Here is a 23,063-nt window from a genome sequence, read left to right as displayed (position 1 = left end):
TCCCGGGTGGCCCCAGCTAGAAGTGGTCTCTGTTTCCCCCAAACACTGAAACTCCTTTATTTTACCTCTTTGGGGACATGTACTTGTGCTGTCCACTAGACTTCCCCGCAACAGGGAAATCGACTCAACAGGCTGGGCTGTTATGTGAGTAAAGGAGCCATGGCTGACTCAACTTCGTATCCCTCACAGCACCCATTACACTGCTGAGCACAGCAGGTCTTCAACATTCATCTGTTCCATGGATGCATAAGTAGGTTGGGACTAAGTAGGCTGGGAGCATGAGCCATTTGATAACGCGCCTGGAACGGCGCTCCAGCCTGGAAGGGGCGGTTCTTACCCGCTGAGAAGACTTACTATCCTACACTGCATTTGGTGTGACCTTACTTCTGAAATTTTACTATGAATTATGCCATAGAAAATATTTAAGGTTTGGAAATGCTGGTCATGTACGTACATTCTTCCGAGAGCTGCATCATGAAAAAAGGCAAAGTCTTGATCAACAAAGTAATGCCTGAGGCACTTGCTGGTGGCATCATTCCACTCCCAACCACCTGTGCTTTTCCCCCACCGCCACCCCACCACCTTTTGTAGGTATATCTCCCCGGGTCTACCAAAGGCACCCCCAAATATGGCGTGGCCCGCTGCTGCACTTAATTTCTTAGAAGACATCACGGTACCCTGTCTACTGACAAAAAGTACCTTCTGTAAGGTGGGTGGTATGGGCCATTTTTTAAAAGGGGGGATTTTTACTTCCCAATCTAACTCAGGAACACACTGGGTTAAGTGTGCTGTCTTGTTCTAAGCACTACTTTCACAGATTAAATTTTAAATTCTCATGTTCTTCAAACATCAATAATTTCTCAGGACCAATGAAAAAACTGCCCTGATAGGCAAATGCCTGAAATTTTATCACTGACCATGAAGAAAGGTATTTGACAGTTATTGTACAAATCATTCCTCATCGGAGGAAAAATATTATATAATTTTAAGTAGTTATGCATAAAATATACATTTATTAAAAGATGAAATTCAGGAATGAACTTTAGAATATTCTAATCCCCAGCCTGTTTTGCTAGGTACAGAAGACTATTTGGATGTTGGAGCATACTGTGAATATTTCACCCACAGAATATAGAGAGCTTTCATTAGAACAAGAGAGAAAAAAAAACCCTATAGTCTGGAGAACAAAAGCTGAGTGTTCCAAGTTTTAGTGGCCATGTTTCCCATAGGGCTATTGTATAAGAAGAGTAATACTACATTTTTTTCTATTCACAGATGGAAAAGAGTAAAATTTAGCTTTATTTAAGCCCAACAGCAATAATCTTGCATGGGTTTCAGAAAAATGATACACATTTTACTGTGGGATAATGAGGACCATTAGTTATTAGGGAGAACAAATTATTCTCTTTCAATACAACAGACTTATTCATTCACTCATTTAATAGACTGTCCTCTCTCCTTTTCACTGAAACGACCTTCCCATACAGAACACCTGGCCATGCAACATGCCACCAGACAGACTTCAGGAGGTATCCTGACGGGGAGAAATAGAGAATTTCCAAAGTGAAGCCACAGGATAAAACCAACACTTGATGCTTGCCTTTCATTTCAAGGAAAGCAGTATAAAAGCAACAGAAAAAGAAGTAGTTGAAAAATATAGTTGCTCTCCACAAGAGTCTTAAAAATAAAAAATCATGAACTTAATAATTTTCCTAAATGAAATTATGCCATTATTCCTGATTTCTTTATACTAGCTAAAAGGACAAAGTAGCGAACTTCACTGAAGTTTCAACACTGTCATACATTTGATTAATCAAAGATAAAAACTACATTAAAGGCAAGAGAATTAGTTTATGTCTGTGATTAGGCAGTTGGAGGGCTTGTATTTTATGTATACATTTGCAGACTTCAACTTATGTAACGGTGTCAGTTCACTAACGGCAGTTTTTTTTAATATAAAGAAAACAGATTTAGAACTTTAAAAACAAATTACAGTAATTGTGTGCCTATAGCTTGCACCTCTTAGAAACACCATGCACCCCTAACACTCCTCCCCTTACTTTCCCACCACTTCCCTATCTCCTCCCTTCTCCTCTCAAAGCACAGGCTAAGTGAGAACTGAAAACAGGGGCCTCAAATCCCCTAGTGAAGAACAGCCACCCTAACTGTCACTTGGGGTAGAGGAATAAAGGACGCAGATAAAAATGCAGCTCCCAAATAGGGCAGGGGGCAAATGCCTGCAAAGATCTGCCCAGCAAGCTTCAATGTTTTCTACAGATCTTCATGGTGACTGGCACTTGCTGTTCTGCACTTCATCACTGTGGACCCTCCTATGAGGAAAGAGGGAGAGATAAAGGACTAGGAGATTTACCACGTATGTAGATAGGTATGTGGATACCGTTCGTGACGGCTGGGGCTGTGGTGGGAGGAGGCACACTGCGCAATGATGACAACTTCACGTCTTCAGCATAAAAACTGCTGCCAAACAGCAGAAGACAAAAACGAGAAAAAGAAGGTACAAAGGGGAGTGGCAGCAGCCCCTTCAGAGCTAGAAACAGAGGCCCTTTAGCCGCTCCAAGCGGCTACCTGGCACCAAGAGCTTTCAGGTGATGGGGTAGGAGAGATGGGGATGTGTTGAGACCACGCACAAGCATGACGGGTCCCCTCTGTAGCCTGAGCCTGGTCACTAATAGCAAGAACACTCTGAAGATGGGGCCCACTAGGCTACTGGCTTGGAAAATGATTTGTGAAAACTGGATTCATATGACAGTCACAATGATGAGAAAGTTTCGTCTTTAAGCAGCCACAATCTGCCTGCTGTTTAATTGATATGAAAATGATCTTAAATATGACCCTGTAACCAACGAAATCAGTCTGGTCTCCTCCTGGTATGGCCACTCTTGAGACATCTGAGCAGGCATCAGGCTGTTTACCAGCCAGGCTCCACCGCCTTCTACTCTACAGCTCTTCTGCCGAACATACAAGGCTCCACCCTTATCTGTTAAATGTCACTCACAAGATGAGGCTTGTTCCAGCTACCTCTCCTCGGCTCTGGGCCACTGGAAAATTCAGAACCAAAGAAGGAATAGGGCAATGGTGAGCCTATGAACCAGGCTCTTGATGATCCAAACGGAAAACCTGGAAGATCTACTCTAAAAAACAAATGCTTCTGCTGAAGGGCTGTCAGCGGGGCTGGGGGTTTGCAGTGGGGCGAGCAGGAAGCACAAAGATGCAGCTCCCGGGCCTTCACACCCACGCCACCGCGCTCCTGGCTGAGGGCATGTGTCACAGCCTCCCAGAGCTAAGAAGAGGTGGTGGCTACAAGCACAAGCTTTGCAGTCACGCAGAGCTGGGTCCCAGACCAACCACGGTCGGCCACTCACTAGCTATGTGACAAGACCAAGTTAGTTACCTCTCTAAGCCTCAGCTTTCTTCTCCGTAAAATGAAGGAAACAACATAGCCTCATGGGGTTACTGAAAGGATTAAATGAGATAACATATGCAAAGTACTTATTACAGTTTCCAATAGAGTACGCACTCAAGGCAGAGGAGAGAAAAAAGAAGGAAGCTAAAAAATATTGTGCACTTACACTCCCTCCTCCCAGCTGAGGATTTATAAACATCATCAAATACAACTCAACTTTGAGAATACATTATATGATGATCTGGGTAGCAGAATTTTATCTTCCTAATTATGTTTTGCTTAGGCAAATGTCAAAAATGAGTTTCCACTTCCAGAGCAGACACTGATGGCAGGGGCGGGGGGGACCCACTGGCGGGAAGGAGCTCAGAAACATATTCAACAGGGGCAGCGTGGAAAGTATGTGACTTGATGATTCATCTGTCCAGTCTCAGCCCATAAACGCACAGAGAGCTAACTGCGTGCAAATCCCAGGGACGAGAGGAGTTTGAACATATTTCTGCAGAGGCCTGGCAGGGGGCTGGGGCGTGGCCACAACAGGCGTTCACTGCGCACTCCCCTTGCCCAGGCCTGTGCAGAGCATCTCACATGTATCGCTAATCGCTCCCTCAGAGCAACTCTAGAAACCAAGGCTGAGACCAAGCTTCAGAGGCTTGCCAAAGCCACAGAGCGCGTGAGCTACAGAACGAGTGTTTGAACCCAGATCCCTATGATGCCAAAGCCCGTGTCTTAAGCCAGACTTATTCAATGAGAAGAGGAGGAGAATTTTCCATGAAGCATGGACAGATTAAACAATGCCATATTTAGGGGACCCAGAGTACACTAAATAAGAAGTCAGGCTAGAAATACAGGTTGGAGCTAGAAAGTTAGTCTATAACTGCCGAAGTCAGAGACTGTTAAGATGTCAGTGGCAACTGGACTTATAGATAGTGAGGAGCCAGCCAAGGACTTTATTAGGCACTTATTCTAAAAATATTCATCTTTGTGTACAATGGGATAGAGAGCAGAGAACTTAAAGCAATGTAACTCTCAACATGCTGGTCATCTAGAAAGGAAATCAGGGCTGGTTATGAAATACATTTCTAAGCAAGAGATGACAATCTGGTGACCTGGCAAAAAGTCTGAGAAACAACGAGGTTTCAGGGTTGGCTGGCACCTCCAGAGTGATGAGAAATTAGGAATCAACTAATTCCTAGAAGATAATGAGTCCAGTTTTAGAAGAATTTTTAAAAGTGAGAGCAGGATACTCGAAAGGAATTGAATACAAGTTAAACGTTTTAATGTTAAAAAAGCTGTGTATTCTCACTCCATATAAAAACACATTTAGAGACTGAGACAAGAGGAAACAATAATCAAGATACAATGCATCTTCTTATTAAGTGAAGTTCACTGATTAAAGTGACAATGATGTAGGGACTTCCTTGGTGGCGCAGTGGTTAAGAATCCACCTGCCAATGCAGGGGACACAGGTTCGAGCCCTTCTCCAGGAAGATCCCACATGCCACAGAGCAACTAAGCCTGTGCGCCACAACTACTGAGCCTGCGCTCTAGAGCCCGCAAGCCACAACTACTGAGCCCACGTGCTGCAACTACTAAAGCCCATGTGCCTAGAGCCCGTGCTCCACAAGAGAAGCCACCGCAATGAAGAGTAGCCCCTACTCGCCACAACTTCGCACACAGCAATGAAGACCCAACGCAGCCAAAAATAAATAAATTTAAAAAAATAAATTAAAAAAAAAAAGCGACAACAATGTATGCTGAGACTAGGAGGGTGCCGAAAATCTTCTCTTATCCCTTCTTTTGCCTCCTCTCTCTCTCCCCACTCATCATCTGCTGACGGAGCACCTACCCTAGAGCAGGCATGTGCTTACAGAGGTAGCAAGCCTGTGGGGTTCATATAGGAGGGGAGACAGACATTAACCAAACAACCACAAAAATAAATGCTCAACTACAAACAAAGAAGTGCTTGACATAGTACCGTGCCTCTAAACAGGGCTCCTGATGGGTAAGGGATGACCGCACGGGCTGCTGTTGCCGGGCAAGGGGCTATGTGAGTTTGGACACTTACCTAACCACGTTGCAATGAGAACAGCATCAATTCCATCTATTGGCTCACAGATTCGAGCCACGACTGGGTGGATCTGCTGGGCCAGGTAGTACTGGGTGTCAATGCTTAAATTGTCCTGCTTCTGCAGCTGCTCGGGTGCATAGGCCCTTTGACTCCCAGTGAGGTTTGACCCATCCTACAAGAGGACACGGTACAGGTAAAATTGTGAGAAATTCAATCACAAGTACTTGCTTGGACAAAGAGAGGGACAACAATTCAAATTTTATATATTCAATTCCAAACACCACGAAATCCTTTTGGACAACAGTTCAAATTTTATGTATTCAATTCCAAACACCAAGAAGTCCTTTTGAGCTACTGGTGAACATTTCATATGCAACTAACAGGAGGAAGATCAAGGAGAACAACTCGCCCACTGTCCAGGAATGTAAATCCAGCATGTGTTGCGTTCTATTTTTTGTTGAAACTCGAAACCAACAAGATGGCATGACTAGATTAAACAATTCCACCTGCCATATCACAGAAACACACAGGGAAGACTTGCTAACAAAGGCCTTTTAGGAGTCATGACAAAAAAATGTGTGACCCTTTTATTATGTTAACTCAATCCCTCCTTGCAAGAATTCTAGTTGTATTATCATCTTAAAGACAGGGAGTGTGTGTGTGTGTGTGTGCAATATCTCTCAATGAGAGCTATATGTATCACTGAGAAGCAAATGAGCAAGGGGAATAGACCAGTACACAAAACCCAAGAGCAGTAACTTATGTACAAGATATAATAGGTAAGAGTAAAATTAAGAAAGTCGCCTTGGTGGAGTAGAGTGCTCTAGGAGCAAAATATTTGGCCACTGGAACGAAGGGCATGCCATTTTGTGCTGTTTACGTGGCTCTTCCTCAAGGAAAGGAAGAAGGGCCAGACAGTCTCTTTTCAAGGCCTTCCTCTTCTCTTTACTGTCTAAAAATAAAAGTTGTGAAACTCTATATAATTGGCCCACATACAGTCCTGTGGGTGATGTCATCATCATCTGTGAATCAAAAAGCCATCACTCTACTGGACCAACATCCAACAACTCGCTCCACTCTTCCTCTTGTCTGCAACAACAGAATTTATTATTCAGATTCGTAAATTTTAACTATTCACAGTGCTCCGCTGCTCTGCAAAACTGATTATAATGTGAATCCTATTCTTTCAATCCTGCTACAATCAGTCCCTTCTCAGCTCAGTGCCCAGCCCAAAGCAGAGGCAACCTTTCATACCGTTGTCTTACCACAAACTGGAAGCAGTGGCCTCTATTCTCTGGCTAGGCTCCTGATGGAAACAAACTGGGATGTTTATCAACTAGGTTCTACCTATGCTAAGATATAATGAAATAACTAGAAAGGAAGCAAACCTCAGATTAAAAGACTTGCTTATAATTATTTTTCAGGAGTTCACAATACAGTAAAAGAAATTAGGCAGAATTAATCAATTTTAATTGTTGCCTTTTTAGAAGTTTGATTTGTTAGATGAGAGTAAGCTGACAGCCAATGACAAAAAGAGTGTGAAAAATCCTTGGGCAGTGTCTTTAGGCACCACAACTATATTCAGACTGCCTTTTAACAAACACATGAAATCTGACTGATTTATAGAATTGTAGTTTTTTTTAAAAACTGGTCTGTCCTTAAGATTATAGTAATGTTGAGTTTAGAAATTTTTAATAAAGAATAAAAATGAAATTTGTAGAGACAAAGTATTATTTTTTAAAAACGGCCCTTGAGTTACTTTCCAATATATCATTAGATGTTCTCATGTCTGTAAAAAAACAGTTGAAAAAGTTCTAAGCATATTCTCAGTTGAAAAAGTTTTTCCCAAACATATTTCTTATTGTATGTAAAAACATCTGAGCTCAAACATGACTAAATTCAAAAGAATTGGTAAGATGACAGGTTTTCCTGTGTTATGTTGGAAAAACATTTAGGCTGTAACATAAGATATATCCCTCAAAGACCTAATTCTCAAACCTAGCAAGACCTAATTCTCAAACCTAGCAAACATTTAGGCTGTGACATAAGATATATCCCTCAAAGACCTAATTCTCAAACCCATGGTATATGCAAAAACACATCCCATACACCTTTAAAAATAGACTGAGAAGCAATGTTGGTCTTCCTTGAAGTGCCCATATAGTAATTTGTGAACTTCTCAAAGTACATACTTTACAGAGACAACCAGATGCAGACAATTCATTCAAAACTATGCGGTCATCTTTAGTAGGAAACCAATGGAAAAGAAGTTTTAACAGATGACAAGTGGGGCCCTTAAAACAATTATGTTAAAGGCATGCCTTATGAAAATTATGTCCAATGAAAGTTAAATAATTAAGGATTTAAAACTTAACCAACAAGTGGAAGTTGATTTAAGATCTTAGCAAATAATTCACATGGTTTAATAAGACTATGAACTACAATATAAATTACATACCACAAACATTACTCTCTGAATTCACCTGAATTTATAGTCTGAATAAGTTATCAGTAGAGCACTATATTCAAAAAGTAAATTTTAAACAAAAAAGAACCTGTTTAGGAGATAGGTTATTCTTCGAGGGCACCTTTGCTTAGAGCAGTAAATAGTTCTCCTAAAAATGTGTCATCATACATTTTGAGAAACATATTCTAAAAATATAATTGTGTTAGGAAAGAGGAAGAATAACCTGAGTGCTTAAAAGCAAAAGAAGTAGGCAGCTTTGGTTAGCAAACATGCTGAAAGTGGGCATGCCCCACTGCTGGGGGACAAAGGCAAATTAAAGTCCTACAGCTTTTCTTGGGATACAGTGAGAAGAATAAATCAATAAAAGAAACATGAACTGTTCTTTTAACAAGCAAATAAGTTAACACCCAGCACCAGTCGAATGGGAAAAGGGTTGAAAATACATCAAATTGGATTTAGCATCAGCATTTTGAGCTTTTCTTATATCAGTAAGACCCGAGAAGAAGAAATCAAAAGACCTCAATATTCAGACATCAAGGAATATAAGCTTGACTTTTTTTTTTTTAAGCTTGACTTTTGACATACATTGATCATAGGACCATACATCTCCATTCCAGGTTTAGCCAAAACATAATTGTGGCTTGATTTCATTTTTAGATGCTATTTCAGAAAACCCATATAATTTTTCAAAGTTGTATGTTGCCATCTGCTCCTGTCATTAATAATCTTAACAGCTTTTCCATGTATGTGAATACCTAAGTGAAAAAAAAAAACCTAGCCTATTTACCAAATCTTTATTTGCATAATATGAAAATTGTTTTTTTGAGATGAGACTTGTCAGAGGCAATATGCAAAGCACATTAAGGGCTTGAGAGAGTCAGACATTTATGGAAATATTTTCCTGCAGGAATTGGCTTTCTGTAACAGTTCTTAATCAAGGGTAACCCTAGGAGGGAGACAGAGTCAAGTGCTGATTCCTGTCCATGTACTTAAATCATTTGTTATGTACATCATCTACAGTACCAAGCAGATATTAGCAGACGACTTCTACATTTTGAAAAGGCTCTCTGATTGCAAAACACATTGACTGTACTTTGACAAAGATCAATCACATTGCAGTGAAGTTTAAGGCTTATCTAATTTTTTTTTTTTACTGTAATAACAAAAAGCAATATTTAATTAATTAAAAAGAACAGTCTTGTTGAGATGAATTATGCCTTTTGGTAAACAGACCACACCATAGTAACTGTAAAGAATTTGGATAGAGGCTTTGACTCTGACTTTTTTTTTTTAAGCAGGGAGAAGGGATGAGACCCCCTCCTTTGTTCGGACTGGAGTTAAGTGTTTTCAAAAAAAAAAAAAAAACCACAAAACCAAAACCCTCTTCTGTTCTACCCTTTCTCCCTATCCCTGACTGTTAGAGGCATGCTACTCTCAAAAGAAACTGGTCAGTGGTTTAAAACTGTTCCAGAAGACCTAAAGGTTCCTGAGAGGTGTCTCATGGAACAGGGAGAAGACAAGAGGTGGGTTCTAGGCCCCCTCCACTCCCCCCGCCCCAAAAAAGGAGCTGGTTAGATAATCTGTGTTTCCTTCATAAGGTATCTTTTTAGGACATCTCACCTTTCTCCATAACCATGCATTTCGTATTTTTTTTTCAAGTAATTATTTGAACAGGCTAGTGAAAAATGCATTTACTCTTTTGGTAGAATAATATTCAGAATGGAAACTGCTGCAAAAGGAATGATAAAGGACTACTGCTGGATATACAAGCAAACTGGTAGACATTTTCATTCAAGTTAATTCCAGATTGAAACAGCAGCTACTGTTATATACCTGTCTCACCAAAGTAATTTCACTCAACCAAAACACTAGTCTCAAATGTTTTATAAAAATTTTAATAAAATGTCATACCCCTGACTAGTGTTTTTAAATGCTGCAAAACCAACCAAGACTAAACCCTCTCTTTATAGCATCAATTATTTGGAAGAGTACTAAATAAGACACCATGGAGAGATGGATTTTACTATGGGCTCGGAATTGGTGTAAATCTTATTTATTATGACAGTTTTACCTGACAGATGACATACGACACAGTATCTCCAGCTTTCACCTTTCTGCCTCCTTGAGAATTTATCCAGAGGGCAACATGTACATGAGGTAGGCTTTTTTTATCAGGGTAATCCTGAGGATCCTTTGTCAACGCCTAAAAGAGAAAAAGAGGGAACGAAAAGCCCCAAACTTTAAAATGAAACCTTTCTCACACAGATATACACTAAACATATCTCTGCTAGAATCACACCAGCCACATAAACATAAAAATGACAGAAGCTGTATGTAGAAAACACTGCCACAGGATCTTCAGACATTCTATCCTCAAGGCTCCTCTCTCCTTCATTTAGTAACTAATATGACCAGATATAACCCTGAAAAAAAAGAAACATGAGTTTCTGGGCCATGGCACAGAATACTTGGATATAAAGATTAAGACTGTGAATTCAGTCTTCTATGCAGCCTTAGAGTTCCTCCTAATGTCTGCAATTCTCTCACTGAATTAACTGATTAGTTAAGACGGATGGATAACGGTTACTCTGACTTAATGATCTGTTTCTCAAAGGCTTCTCGAGCCTAAATAAATCCCTAAGGCACCAGAAATCACTGGATTTACTCACACTGTCAATTTAAGCTCTCCAAAGGCAGAGTGACTGAGTTTTTAACAGAAAGTAAGCCCCACGAGAGCAGGAACACGTCAGCCTTGCCCACAGCTGCATTCAGAGGGCTCAGAACGATTCTTGGTGTGTAGTAGCAACCAAATGTTTGCAGAAGAAATTATTTCGCTCACTCTGCAATAATTCACTAAGTTCAAGCACTGTGAAGTACTGCAAGATGAATAAGACAGTCACTGGTCCTAAGTCACCTGCCATTAGCAGACGATTCCCCATTCCACAAAAAAACTCTCTAAAATAAGCTACATGTGCCAGAAGGGAGTGGTAAACTAAGTGTTACGGAGAGTTTAGAAAGGGAAAGATGGCTACCATTTGAGAACAGAAATCATGGAAGAAAAAAACGAACTGGCACATGAAGGAAAAAAATAGATTTTAAGAAAAGATGACGGGGCAAGAACATTCAAGCAGAGGGAAAAAGCAAAACTTAAAATCAAGAGGTGAGAAAAAAAAATACAGTCTACTGGACTGGAACTTAATATGCACAAAGGGAAGGGGTGGGTTTCAAAAGACAAGTGGAAGGACAGGGAATAGGGTGCTCCATGTCTAGATCACCTAAGTGTGGTCTGCAGACCCCTGGGGGTTAGCGACACCCTTTCAGGGGGTGGAGAAGTCAAGGCTATTTTCCTAATAATACTATCTGCACTGGTGATACAGAAACAAAGGTCAGTAAAGGTGCTGATGCCTTATAAACATGAACCTGGACAGCAGCACCAAACTGCACTAATACTCATTGTATTCGTCACCATGACACACTCACAATTTTTTTAAGTTCTTGACCCTTGAGTAGAAAGCTAATATTTTGTGTGACAAAATGGGAAGTATGCACAAGGCACATCTACAGTATACTCAAGAACGAAGGGTGCTCGAGGAAATGCATTTGTGCAACTATTTGAGTTGCAAGCTAAACTAGCTGCCTTTCTCAACCCAATTTTTATTTGAAAGAATGGCAGGCCAACTACTGTTAGTCTAACTTGAGCACCTGGCAGACAATCACTCAAAAAGAACCAAGCGAGCCTGCTACTTCAAGGAAAACACCTGACAGTATATATTGCCTATGATAATACTGAAGCTATCTAGCACAAATCAGAATTTTGGAAATTCTGTTTCCACTCCTGTGAGCTTGACAGCTTTCCAATACTTAAAGACTCTTCTGATGAGTAGGAATATTTTAAAATGTGGTTTTTGTTAATATACAATGAAATGTATCAATATTTTGGAAGATCTGTAAAACTCAGGGAACCAACATTTAATAAGTTACAACTGCGTTAACATCACACATGGGTAAAAGATCCATTCAAAGCACTGCACAGATGAAAAGATTTTAATGTAAGAGTATGAAAAGTTCATTGATATGGTTTCCTATTTCCACAATACAAATAACCTTGAAGACAATACCACTTATAGAGTACTGGTGTAGAATCAAAGAAGAATACACACAACTATCTTTAAAAATTACTGAAATACTTCTCCTTTTTCCAACTACATATTTGTGTGAAACTTGACTTTCTTCCTATGCTTCAACCAACACCACACATCACAACAGACTGGATGCACAAGCAGATATAAGAACGCGGATGTCTTCTACTAAACTAGACGTTAACAAGATTTGCAAAATTGCAAAATAACACCATTCCTCTGGCTAATTTTTCTTTGTTTTGAAATATATAGTTATTTTTCATGAAAAAATTTTATTTCTGTGGGACTTCCCTGGTGGCACAGTGGTTAAGAATCCACCTGCCAATGCAGGGGACACGGGTTCAAGCCCTGGTCCGGGAAGATCCCAATTGCCACGGAGCAACTAAGCCCGTGCGCCACAACTACTGAGCCTGTGCTCTAGAGCCCGCGAGCCACAACTACTGAGCCCGCGTGCCACAACTACTGAAGCCTGTGTGCCTAGAGCCCGCGAGCCGCAACTACTGAGCCCACGAACCACAACTACTGAAGCCCACGCGCCTAGAGCCTGTGCTCCGCAACGAGAAGCCACCGCAATGAGAGGCCCAAGCACCGCAACGAAGAGTAGCCCCCACTCACCGCAACTAGAGAAAGCTCGCGCGCAACAACGAAGACCCAACACAGCCAAAAATAAATTAATTAAAAAAAATTTTTATTTTTGTAAACATATAATGGGTTTACTGATATTTTTAAGTAAACGAATAAATGCTTTTAAAACTTCTCAGTTTTAATTTCTAACAGTAAATATCAACATAAGCTACATAAACAAAAGCTCTTGCAGTCCCCAACTATTTTAAGAATGTGAAAATGTCCTGAGATCAGGAAATTTGAGAACTACTGTAGTAGAATAAAGCAGGTCCTCAAACATGGCTGCACATCCCCCCCCCCCGTGCTGTACACTTTCTAAATCATACACTCAGTGTAGGAGAGTGCCTAGAAGCCTCTCTAAGTATTTAAATCTTCTCAAACCTGCATTATGCGAAGTCTTGATTGACTTGGACGGGTAATACTGCATAGAAATTTTAATCAATATAACTCTACTTAAGAAAACCGTTATCTTCTTCAATTGACTATACTTCAGTGCAATGTTAAGAAATTCTGAATTTCATCTGACATACTTTCCAATTATTAGATTGGGACTATTTGGGGATTTTACAGTCTAGTTTCAGAAGGCTTGATTTTTCAAAACATGCTTCCTGGTGGTTTAGGCTCAAGTTAGCCAGGGCTATACAAATCAGCTGTGAAGTATTTTGTGTTACTTTATGAAACATATTTAAGCTAAAATTGAGGCAGTTCAGAAAAATCACACACAGTGTTTTTCAGTTGCTTTTGGCAACAAGGGCTTAAATCTCCACAAAGGTAAATCTCACCACTTCACCCCTCCACCCTATGCTAACCTCCTATTTTCAAGCCCACCAATACCCACAAAATCAATCTAATCTAATCTAACCTAATCTATATCTTATCATAAGACCATCCACAACCAGTCACATACATGGACTCTTCGACTCCACTCTCCTTTGCAAGTGACAAAATGTAAATACTGATTTACTCACAAGTTTTAAACAGTACAGGTATTCAGACAAATGTTAATTAAGACAGTCACTTTTTTTTTTTAAAGGTATATATATATATATATATTTTTTTTAATTAATTAATTAATTTATTTGTGGCTGTGTTGGGTCTTCGTTTCTGTGCGAGGGCTTTCTCTAGTTGTGGCAAGCGGGGGTCACTCTTCATCGCGGTGCGGGGGCCACTCTTCATAGCGGTGTGCGGGCCTCTCACTGTCGCGGCCTCTCTTGTTGCGGAGCACAGGCTCCAGATGCACAGGCTCAGTAGTTGTGGCTCACGGGCCCAGTTGCTCCGCAGCATGTGGGATCTTCCCAGACCAGGGCTCGAACCCGTGTCCCCTGCATTGGCAGGCAGATTCTCAACCACTGTGCCACCAGGGAAGCCCAAGACAGTCACTCTTGATATATAAAAAGCTTAATGTAAACTGACACAGGAATAACTATGATATAGAAAGCTCTTTCATCAGAATTGACTCTACTTTCATTGACACTGAAGAAATTCTTCTTTACTTAAAAAAGTATAAGAGCATGTGACAGTAAATATCTTTGCTAGACCATTAACATCTTGAAAATACCAACCAGGTTTTGCTTATTCTACTTTATATCCCAGAATCTAGCACTGTGCACATAAGACGTACTCCATGTTTGATGAATGGATGATTAAACAGGCAAAGGAATTCTTTTAATGCTCACTGAACAACTATTATTTGCCAGCTACTATGCCAAGTGAAATGGAGAATACAAAGATAGTCGGTTTCAGTTCTGCCACATGAAAATATACGCACATCCCGAATCACACTAATTATTAACTAGTATTGTTAGTAATAATAAATGTCACTTTAAGTTGATAACTATCGAAGCTGAGTGATGGCTACACGGGGGTTCGTGATGTTCTTCTCTTTACCTTTGTTTAAGTTTTTTTAAAAAAATTATTTATTTACTTATTGTTTTATTTTTGGCTGTGTTGGGTCTTCACTGCTGCGCGCGGGCTTTCTCTAGTTGCAGCAAGCGGGGGCTACTCTTCGTTGTGGTGTGCAGGCTTCTCGTTGTGGTGGCTTCTCTTGTTGCGGAGCACGGGCTCTAGGTGCATGGGCCTCAGTAGTTGTGGCACGCGGGCTCAGTTGCTCCTCAGCATGTGGGATCTTCCCAGACCAGGGATCAAACCTGTGCCCCCTGCATTGGCAGGCGGATCCTTCACCACTGTGCCACCAGGGAAATCCCTTGTATAAGATTTAAATTTTCGATAATAAAAACTTCAAAATAGCAAGACTGCACAATGTTCCTGAGAACTCAGAGATGGCCAGTGTGTCTATGTGGCTAGGTTTCTCTGCACACTAGTAACACTGTGCCATCACCCACAGGAGAAGATGACGGACTGGGCCCGCTACCTTAGAGGACACGTGCTCAGTGTTCTTTTGCCAATAATGTGGTCATGTTTGGACTCAGCCTTCCAAATTCATGCCTGGAACCCCGTGCAACAGAGGACTCACATTTCTAAGAAGGCAGACAGTGTCAGGGATTCAATCTGCAGAACTGATGCAAAAATTGATCAAAGCAAGACTGAAATAGTAATTCTTACTTATGCAAATTTTTGAGAAACAGACAAAACAAAATCTGAAAGGAAACCACTTTCCAATGTCCCAAGTGATTCCATGCCAATAGGCATGCACTGCATCACGTAAAGTGAAGAGCTAGTGTCAAGGCACATGTCCTCTTATATTACTTACTTCTAAGTTTTTGTACTTTTCATGTATAAATGAATGTCTTCTTTTGTGACATTAAAAACATCGCGGTTAAGGAGTAGGAAACAAATGACTTAACTAAGAATAAAAACAAATTGTAAGGATACGCGTAGAAAATATTCATTCTCTCTAGGAATCAAAGAAATGCAAATTAAATCCAGCGGTAAAATACTGTTTCGTATCCATTTATGGTAGCAATGTTTTACTTAAATATCACCAATGATATTATCACCAATGAAATGTCACTTCTATAGTACAAGGAAATCTGTGGTGAAACTGGTGCACACATTTTGTTATTAGCAATTAGTATCACTCTTTTACAAAGCAATTTGACAAAAGCCACAGAGATACTCAAATCTTTTGACTCAAATATTTTACTTCAAGGAATCTAAACAAAGAAAGTAATTCATCCAAAAGCAAAAAGACAAATGGGGACTTCCCTGGTGGCACAGTGGTTAAAAATCCGCCTGCCAATGCAGGGGACACGGGTTCGAGCCCTGCTCCGGGAGGATCCCATGTGCCGCGGAGCAACTAAGCCCGTGCACCACAACTACTGAGCCTGCGCTCTAGAGCCCACGAGCCACAATTACTCAGCCTATGAGCCACAACTACTGAAGCCTGCGCACCTAGAGCCCACGCTCCACAACAAGAGAAGCTACCGCAATGAGAAGTCCGCGCACCGCAATGAAGAGTAGCCCCTGCTTGCCACAACTAGAGAAAGCCCGCAAGCAGCAATGAAGACCCAATACAGCCAAAAGTAAATAAATAAATAAATGTGTTTTAAAAAGAAAGGATCGTATAGTAATTTTTAAAAAGACATATGAACAAGATGTTCAATACAGTTATTAACAATAGCAAAAATAAATAATGTAATAATCAAGCAAAAATTTTAATTAAAGATGTAGCAGTGAAATATAAGATTAACATAAGGATTTTTAAGGTTAATACAGAAATGTGGGAAAATCTGTATATGCTAAGTGAAAACAAATCTCAAAATAATATACACTGTATTTGCTACCACGTAAAACTGTTTTAAAGAGTAAGGTAATGTGCAAAAATGACTAGCATTACTTTAGCATAGGGGTATTAAGAACGAGTTTTAATTCTAAAACTTCCATTTAATGCCATCATTAGATTGTTTCATTAAAATTCTTTTTAGTATGAGTTTTGACAAAATTTATGTATCACAAAACGGGTGAAATGGTATTTGCAAAATTACCTTCGGAATATGTAAAGATACTCTGTTTAAATGGAAAAAAAGAAACCTATAACCTAACATCTTGTACTACACAGCACTTTGGGAAACCAAGATTTTCTTTTTCAAATTAGGTAAGAAAAAATATTCCCTATTTTCAACAACTAAGACTATCCATAAAGAGAAACTATACAGTTAAAAAAAAAAAAAAGCACAAGTGCTTTGAATATACAGAAAGTGCTGGCACCACCTTAATTCTAAATAACAACGTCTAAAAACGCCTTCTGATTATAAGTACTCCTAAGGATCACCTTCTGTAAAGTTACACAAACACACGCTCTCTGTCTAAGCTTACAGGCCTGCCCCCCAAACAACTGTAACTTAGGACGACTATGAAGAAGGCAATACTCCCAAGTCCCTGAAACATCAACTACGTCACTCCATAGAACCTCTGGACACGAGGCTTCCGTGAGGAACGGAGAGAGAAGGCCTCAACGGCAGACAGGGTAATGCCAGTGGCTGGGCGAGGAAGAGTGGTATGCTAATGCGCAGTCTGTGAGATAGTCGTTAAGCAGCTTTCATCACTAGCTAGAATTTATTTCAATTGCAAGGATGAGGTGGTTTTTCAACTATCTGAAGGAGGAGAAAAACACATGGCAGCAGCTGGATTCAGCAATAAATGCTACATTTACCTTGTTAATTTCAAACTGGCTCACTGGGACACTACCATTTAGCACATTTTCTCCAATTTCTATTAACCTCTTCTGAATGTTTTCCACTATAGTGTCCCGGCTTTGATCCGAAAGAATCTGGCCAATGACAAAGCTGCAAAAAAAGAGAGGGATTGATTTTTTAGTATCATACTTTATTAATAAAGGAGAGAAAGGAAGATAAATGCCATTAGACTAACATGTGGGCAAGAGCCATACTAAAAGCTAACATGACAGTTAATGTCCAAAAGCCCCGTTACTATGTGTTTTCTAACATTAACTCTGTCAAAGGTTTACCAACCTTGGAACATCAGGTTTGCCCTTAAACACACAGACCAGCACCCCCCCCTTTTTTTCTAACGTGGCAGCTAAGGCTTCCCGTTGCGTGTGTACAGAGAGCGGTATGAGTTCCATCGTATTTTTATGCAATTACAAAAATTCACAAGCAATTGTGTTCTACTCTTAGGAGAAATTTGAGAAGACAAATATTTCACTTTCCTCATAAGGCACCAAGACATTATCTCTGCCCGAGATGACTACAAGCTAGGAAAGTAGGAATATAAAGTTCTTTATGCAAATTTTTTAAAACTCAAAGATTCCAAACTTTTCTTTCTTCAGCTTTATAATATTTTTCAGTGTTCTCTAACCGTATTGCTATGCCTCAAAAACTTCATGTTATTCTATCAGATCCAAAAAAAAGAGAAAAAACGAAAAAGAAAAGGAGTAAGGAAGCCAATATTTTATCCATTTCTGAGAAAATGCAGAGCGAGGGTTTGACAGCTGCATTATAATTTGTCAGAAAAAGAACCCTGACAAAAACATTTGTATAGCTTTAATTACTAATACATTTCTAACTCAGAGAAATTTACTTCTATTATGATGCATCTTTTCTTAGAAAACACAAAGCTGAAGAGAACACTCTAATTGACAGTCTATACAAAGTAGTTTCATCTTTGAGTACATTTGGGGGCAATGAAGCATTTCAAACTATATTTCATAAAAGGCTAACAGTGACCCATACTCAGATGATCAACTTTGCCTAATCAAGAGTAGTTTTGCAGAAGCAACAAATGCTCAATCTCCCAACTTGAAAGCAAGAGGAAGACTGGAAAACAAGTAAAAAATGCTGACATTCAGCAATACTAAAATTAACTTAACATTTCACTTTAAAGAAAAAAGTCCTTCTATTTTCACAACTGTTCAGGTTCACAAAACAGGAATTATCTGGAAAGATGGTACATAAAGTACCTAAGGATTCGTCTTTTTAAAATGGGTGCTTTATAAATTAATGTGACCCTAAAAACAAACAAATAGGTCTTATTATCACAACCTTCAGTCCCAGATGTAAAACTAAGGGGTCAGTCATGACATTTATTATTTCTGAGGTACATACAGTATTTGAGAACTAGCTCTTAAATTCACCTGAGATTAGTAAGAATCTTTACACACAAATGATATGGGCGGGAACAAAGTCTCACTCCATGGCCCACTTTTAATCCCAGAACATTTTAAGCCACAACACGGGGACACCTTAACAATTATGGCCCTAAGGAGGCGCTAGGAACATTCAGGAGCACAACATACTGCACATTCTAAAAGAAACAGTAAAGCAAAACAAAACAAAAACAAGCCAACATCGATGAACCCAACTCTGTAAGCATCTAAAATGTGAAGGCTTACCCTCACCATGAGTTAAAACTCGTAAGATGCATCTTACAGCAAGCATTTCTTACTGAGCGAGTTTGGCTTTTTCTAAGTTTTAACCCATCTGTAAAATTCTACTCCATATCAGTAAGAACTGTTAATATGCAATGATAACAATAACAAAAAAGAAGTCATGTCCTTGTGCTTGGCAGAATCAAAGTGTTCTCCACACCGTTAATGCTTCAATTTTTTTTAAAAACAAACAACAAAAGCAAAAATGAAAACTGAACTCACTTTCCAGTGTCTTTAGCAAGATCACACCAATCTCTTCTAACTATATCTAATCCTTTCACCTCCTGTTTGGTGACGTAATTCCCATCCGATGTTGGCTCAACAACCAGAGCAGCGTACTTCTTTTTCTTCAGCAGTAGCAGGGACTTGAAAATACCATCAATGTCTATTTCAAGTAGTTTGTACAACTTATTCACTTCACTTTTCACCTGTGAAAATTTCAACCATTAATGCTAGCTTCTCAAACATCTAATAGGGAGAAGATGAACATGCCGCAAATTCCCAAGAGTTCATCTAAACAAAACTAGAAGTCACATAAGACTAGAAGGCATTTATTCAGGTTATATAGAACACGATATTATGTTTGGTATGATGCAAGAACTTTGAAAAAGCACAGGGACAAAAACTGATAAAAAGATAAACAAAGAGACAATAATATAACTATATCATCCCACTCAACCAAAGGACAAAATTGGCAGTGTCAGCCCCAGGAAATTTATGAAAATTATGAAATACTCTGTTTCGAATCTAAAAACTAAATGCATAAGTACTTACCTTCAAACTACCAAATTAGAGATTAGATAGTCCAACAACTAGATACATGGCCAGTAAAACTTTGACTATTAAAATAATGTCTAAGATCTCCCTGTACCTCCCATAGCACCTTGACTTTAAGCAAATAACTACCTGCTGAACAAATAAATGAAACAGCCACCTGCTCTTTATTGATAGGGTCACGGCACAGACCATCACCTCTAGGGAAAATGCACAACTTTTCAAGGTCCAATGAGTACAATATGCCAAGCTTGCTCTTAAGTAAAGACTACAGTTCAAATTTCACGCATTTTAGGGGGGAAGGGCAGGAAGCTGTTAGCTTGTAAGATGGTACCTTAGTTTTAGTTTATTGGGACAATATCTTAACATAGCAAGTGCTCAAAAAGCACTTGCTAATTGTGAACTGCAATTAGGAGGCTACAAATGATTACTTTTAAATGTCCCTTTGACTTTCCGAATATATTTTAAGTACTCCTGTAAAAATTATAGATATATGTATATATGTTGGTAGGTACTTATCCATATCTATCACTGTATAAAATGCATCTCAATACTACTAGAGACATAATTCTCCTTATGAATGACAATGTGATAGGTACTAATGTGGTCACATCTTACACTTACCAAACTTAGACTGTTTTCAAAGGTATAACATATCCATCACTTAAGGAAAAACCAATTTCCTTTGAATTTTGCCCTCAAAACAAACAGCTGGAGGTTAAGAAATATAACAGAGGATGAAGAATCGAAGGCACTAAGTTTATTATTATTTTCAGAAGGACACAGATGTACAGAAACTGGAATTTATGAAGTTCCATGTTAGAAACAGAATTCACAAAAGCAGGTTAAAACAGATAATTTTATAAAATTATCTCACCTTGTTTCCCAATTTAAACACTTCTTCCAGATTGGTGCTATTGGTGTTGATCATAATTGAATCTGTATCTCCATAAATAACTTCAAGATTCATCTAATGAAAAGCAAATATTATAAAAGTTAACAACAAAAACACTGTGACCATCACGTACCCAGTGAAACTCAAGATTTTCCATACTATAGAAACTACAGGTTCCGGATGATTTTTCAAGAGTTTACGTTTCTTCTTACCCATATTGTCACTGCACAATCAAAGACTAAGCCCCAATGAACCAGAAAGGCAAGCACTGCCACATTAAGAAAATCTCCCTAATTTTCTTACAACAGAGAGTGGAGTGGCAGGGGAAGTATCTAGTTTCAAAAAGATAAGAGACTAGGAAACGGGGGTCTATATTTACCCACTGTCCCACATGCTTAGTGGTCCTGGCAATTTATGAAGCAGAAACAAAATGGGTTTTTTCAATTCAGGGGCACAAATCCATATTAAATTCTTAACAGTTTCAAACAGTATTTAGTAGAATATGAAGTGTCAAAAAATCAATCATAACAAACAACACTAGAGCACATACAGTATAAAGGCCTGGAAGTAAGCTCTAATTAGCACTGTTACTAATTTGCTAGAAACACTCACATATAGGCTTCAAGCAGTGGCTAGATCATATCAGTGTTAGTAAAAGAAAAAGGCTATAATCCATTAGGAGGGATTATAAACATAAACTAGGCATCCTAAGAAGCCATTTCCAGTCTGGGTTACAATTTTCCTTGAATACAAAAACGTCACCAGGTATGATATCTAAGAATCACTGTATGATGAAAATGCTCAGCATTACCTTCTGTACCATCTCTTTCGTATGCATCAAAATCTAAATGAAATAAAAAAGTCAAGATTAATGCATTATATAATTACAAAAACCTAAACACATGCTGACAGAGATAGGTAACCCAATGATTTGGCATTCCCATATATTTTTAAAGCTCTTGATGGTTTTCTAACTACAACCCTCAAAACAACATCATCAACGTAATCTAAAAATCAGTTTGCCTCCACACTGACTCTCAGGCAGAGATATGTGAGCAGATTTGCTGTAAAGATCTATGTAAGATCTATGTAAGCAGATCTACGTAAAGATCTATCTTTAATAAATATGAATAAAATATGCTGTTATAATATGGCATAAAGGCAAACTATTCTTGCTATCAATGTTTAAATAGAACTACATGGCTAAACAAAAGCTTGACCAAGCATTTCAAATCTAGCAATTCTTACGGTATTCAGGATCTTAATTTAAAAAGTTAAAAAAAAATATGTAGATCTTTACTATATATCCCTGGAGCTAGTACAGTGCCCAGTGCAAAGTGGGGCTCAATAAACATTCAGTAAATAAAGACAAACATATATAGTAGATAGTATCTGTAGATAGGTCTGTCCCCAGGCCTATGCAGCTGTAAGACTAGAGGCATACAGGTTATAATGTAGTTGGTAAATAAAAACAGACATAAATTATCTTGGACTAGATCAGAAGTAAAACATATTTTACAAATGAAGGCCTCTTCAAAGGAGTAATACAACATCCTCAGCACTCAGCACATGTGTGTATGTGTAAAATATATGGGCAAGATGCTCTGCTATGAGCATCTCATGCATTTCTTCATTTCATTCTCTAAGGGCCCCAAGACAGCCACTATTAATACCCTTATTTGTTAGATGCAAAAAACAAAGAGAAGAGAATTCATTTCTCCTAGTAAGTGACAGAGCAAAGATACGAATCCAGGCGCTCTGACTCCAGAGCGTGGGGCCTGAGTCACTGCACGCTATTGCTTCTAGACAAGCATCCATCTTTCAAAGCATCAATCTAAACCAGAAGTCACTATTCCAATGACCCAGATAGAAGATTTACTTCATTTATATTTCTTTTTCCTACCTCCAAGAGTCTTTCTTGTCAACTAAGCTCAAACCTCATGGTGTTGTTTCTGTCCTTCTTGTCCTTCATATTACAGATCCCTGTAAATCCTGGCCTTAGAGTATCTTTTATATCTACCCCTTACGTTCCATTTCCATTGCCTGCCTCCTCTGTAGTACTGTCTCCCAATGTTGTGCACGAGTTCAGTGTCCTATGTTCTTGGGAAAGGAAGACCTTCTCCTGCCCTGGGGGTGGTGAATACTGATCAGGCTAACCAATGGTTTCAATAGTGGCTGTACAGTGGAATCACCCGGGGATCTTTTAAAAAAATGCCAAGAGCTGGCCCCAGCAATTTTTTTTAAACAGCTCTCAAGATTATTCTTATGTTGCAGGCAGGGTTAAGGACCACTGGACTAAGATAATCATGGTAATCCCATTCTAGAA

At 39.2% G+C, this 23,063-nt stretch overlaps 1 protein-coding gene and 1 long non-coding RNA gene across 4 annotated transcripts in view; one reads left to right on the top strand and one right to left on the bottom strand.

Moving 5' to 3' along the window:
* The window catches only part of LOC309653016, a 633,104-nt gene that overhangs the window by 22,093 nt on the left and 587,948 nt on the right, over positions 1-23,063 (top strand). The gene's annotated exons all lie outside the window — the stretch shown is intronic.
* Positions 1-23,063, bottom strand: part of POLA1 (DNA polymerase alpha 1, catalytic subunit) — a 292,429-nt gene that overhangs the window by 154,322 nt on the left and 115,044 nt on the right. For all 3 annotated transcript variants that reach the window (XM_082446929.1, XM_082446930.1, XM_082446931.1), the window contains 6 exons: positions 21,549-21,581; positions 20,720-20,812; positions 19,291-19,496; positions 17,335-17,467; positions 10,031-10,162; positions 5,490-5,664 (listed from right to left, as the gene is read on the bottom strand). In XM_082446929.1, the coding sequence (XP_082303055.1) occupies positions 5,490-5,664; positions 10,031-10,162; positions 17,335-17,467; positions 19,291-19,496; positions 20,720-20,812; positions 21,549-21,581 (772 nt within the window). The remainder of the gene's footprint in view (positions 1-5,489; positions 5,665-10,030; positions 10,163-17,334; positions 17,468-19,290; positions 19,497-20,719; positions 20,813-21,548; positions 21,582-23,063) is intronic.

This window comes from Balaenoptera physalus (genome assembly GCF_965194825.1).
Source record: "Balaenoptera physalus genome assembly, chromosome: X".
Lineage (NCBI taxonomy): Eukaryota > Metazoa > Chordata > Mammalia > Artiodactyla > Balaenopteridae > Balaenoptera > Balaenoptera physalus.
The sequence above is the reverse complement of the archived record's forward strand: the minus strand, read 5'-3'. Positions and strand labels throughout refer to the sequence as shown.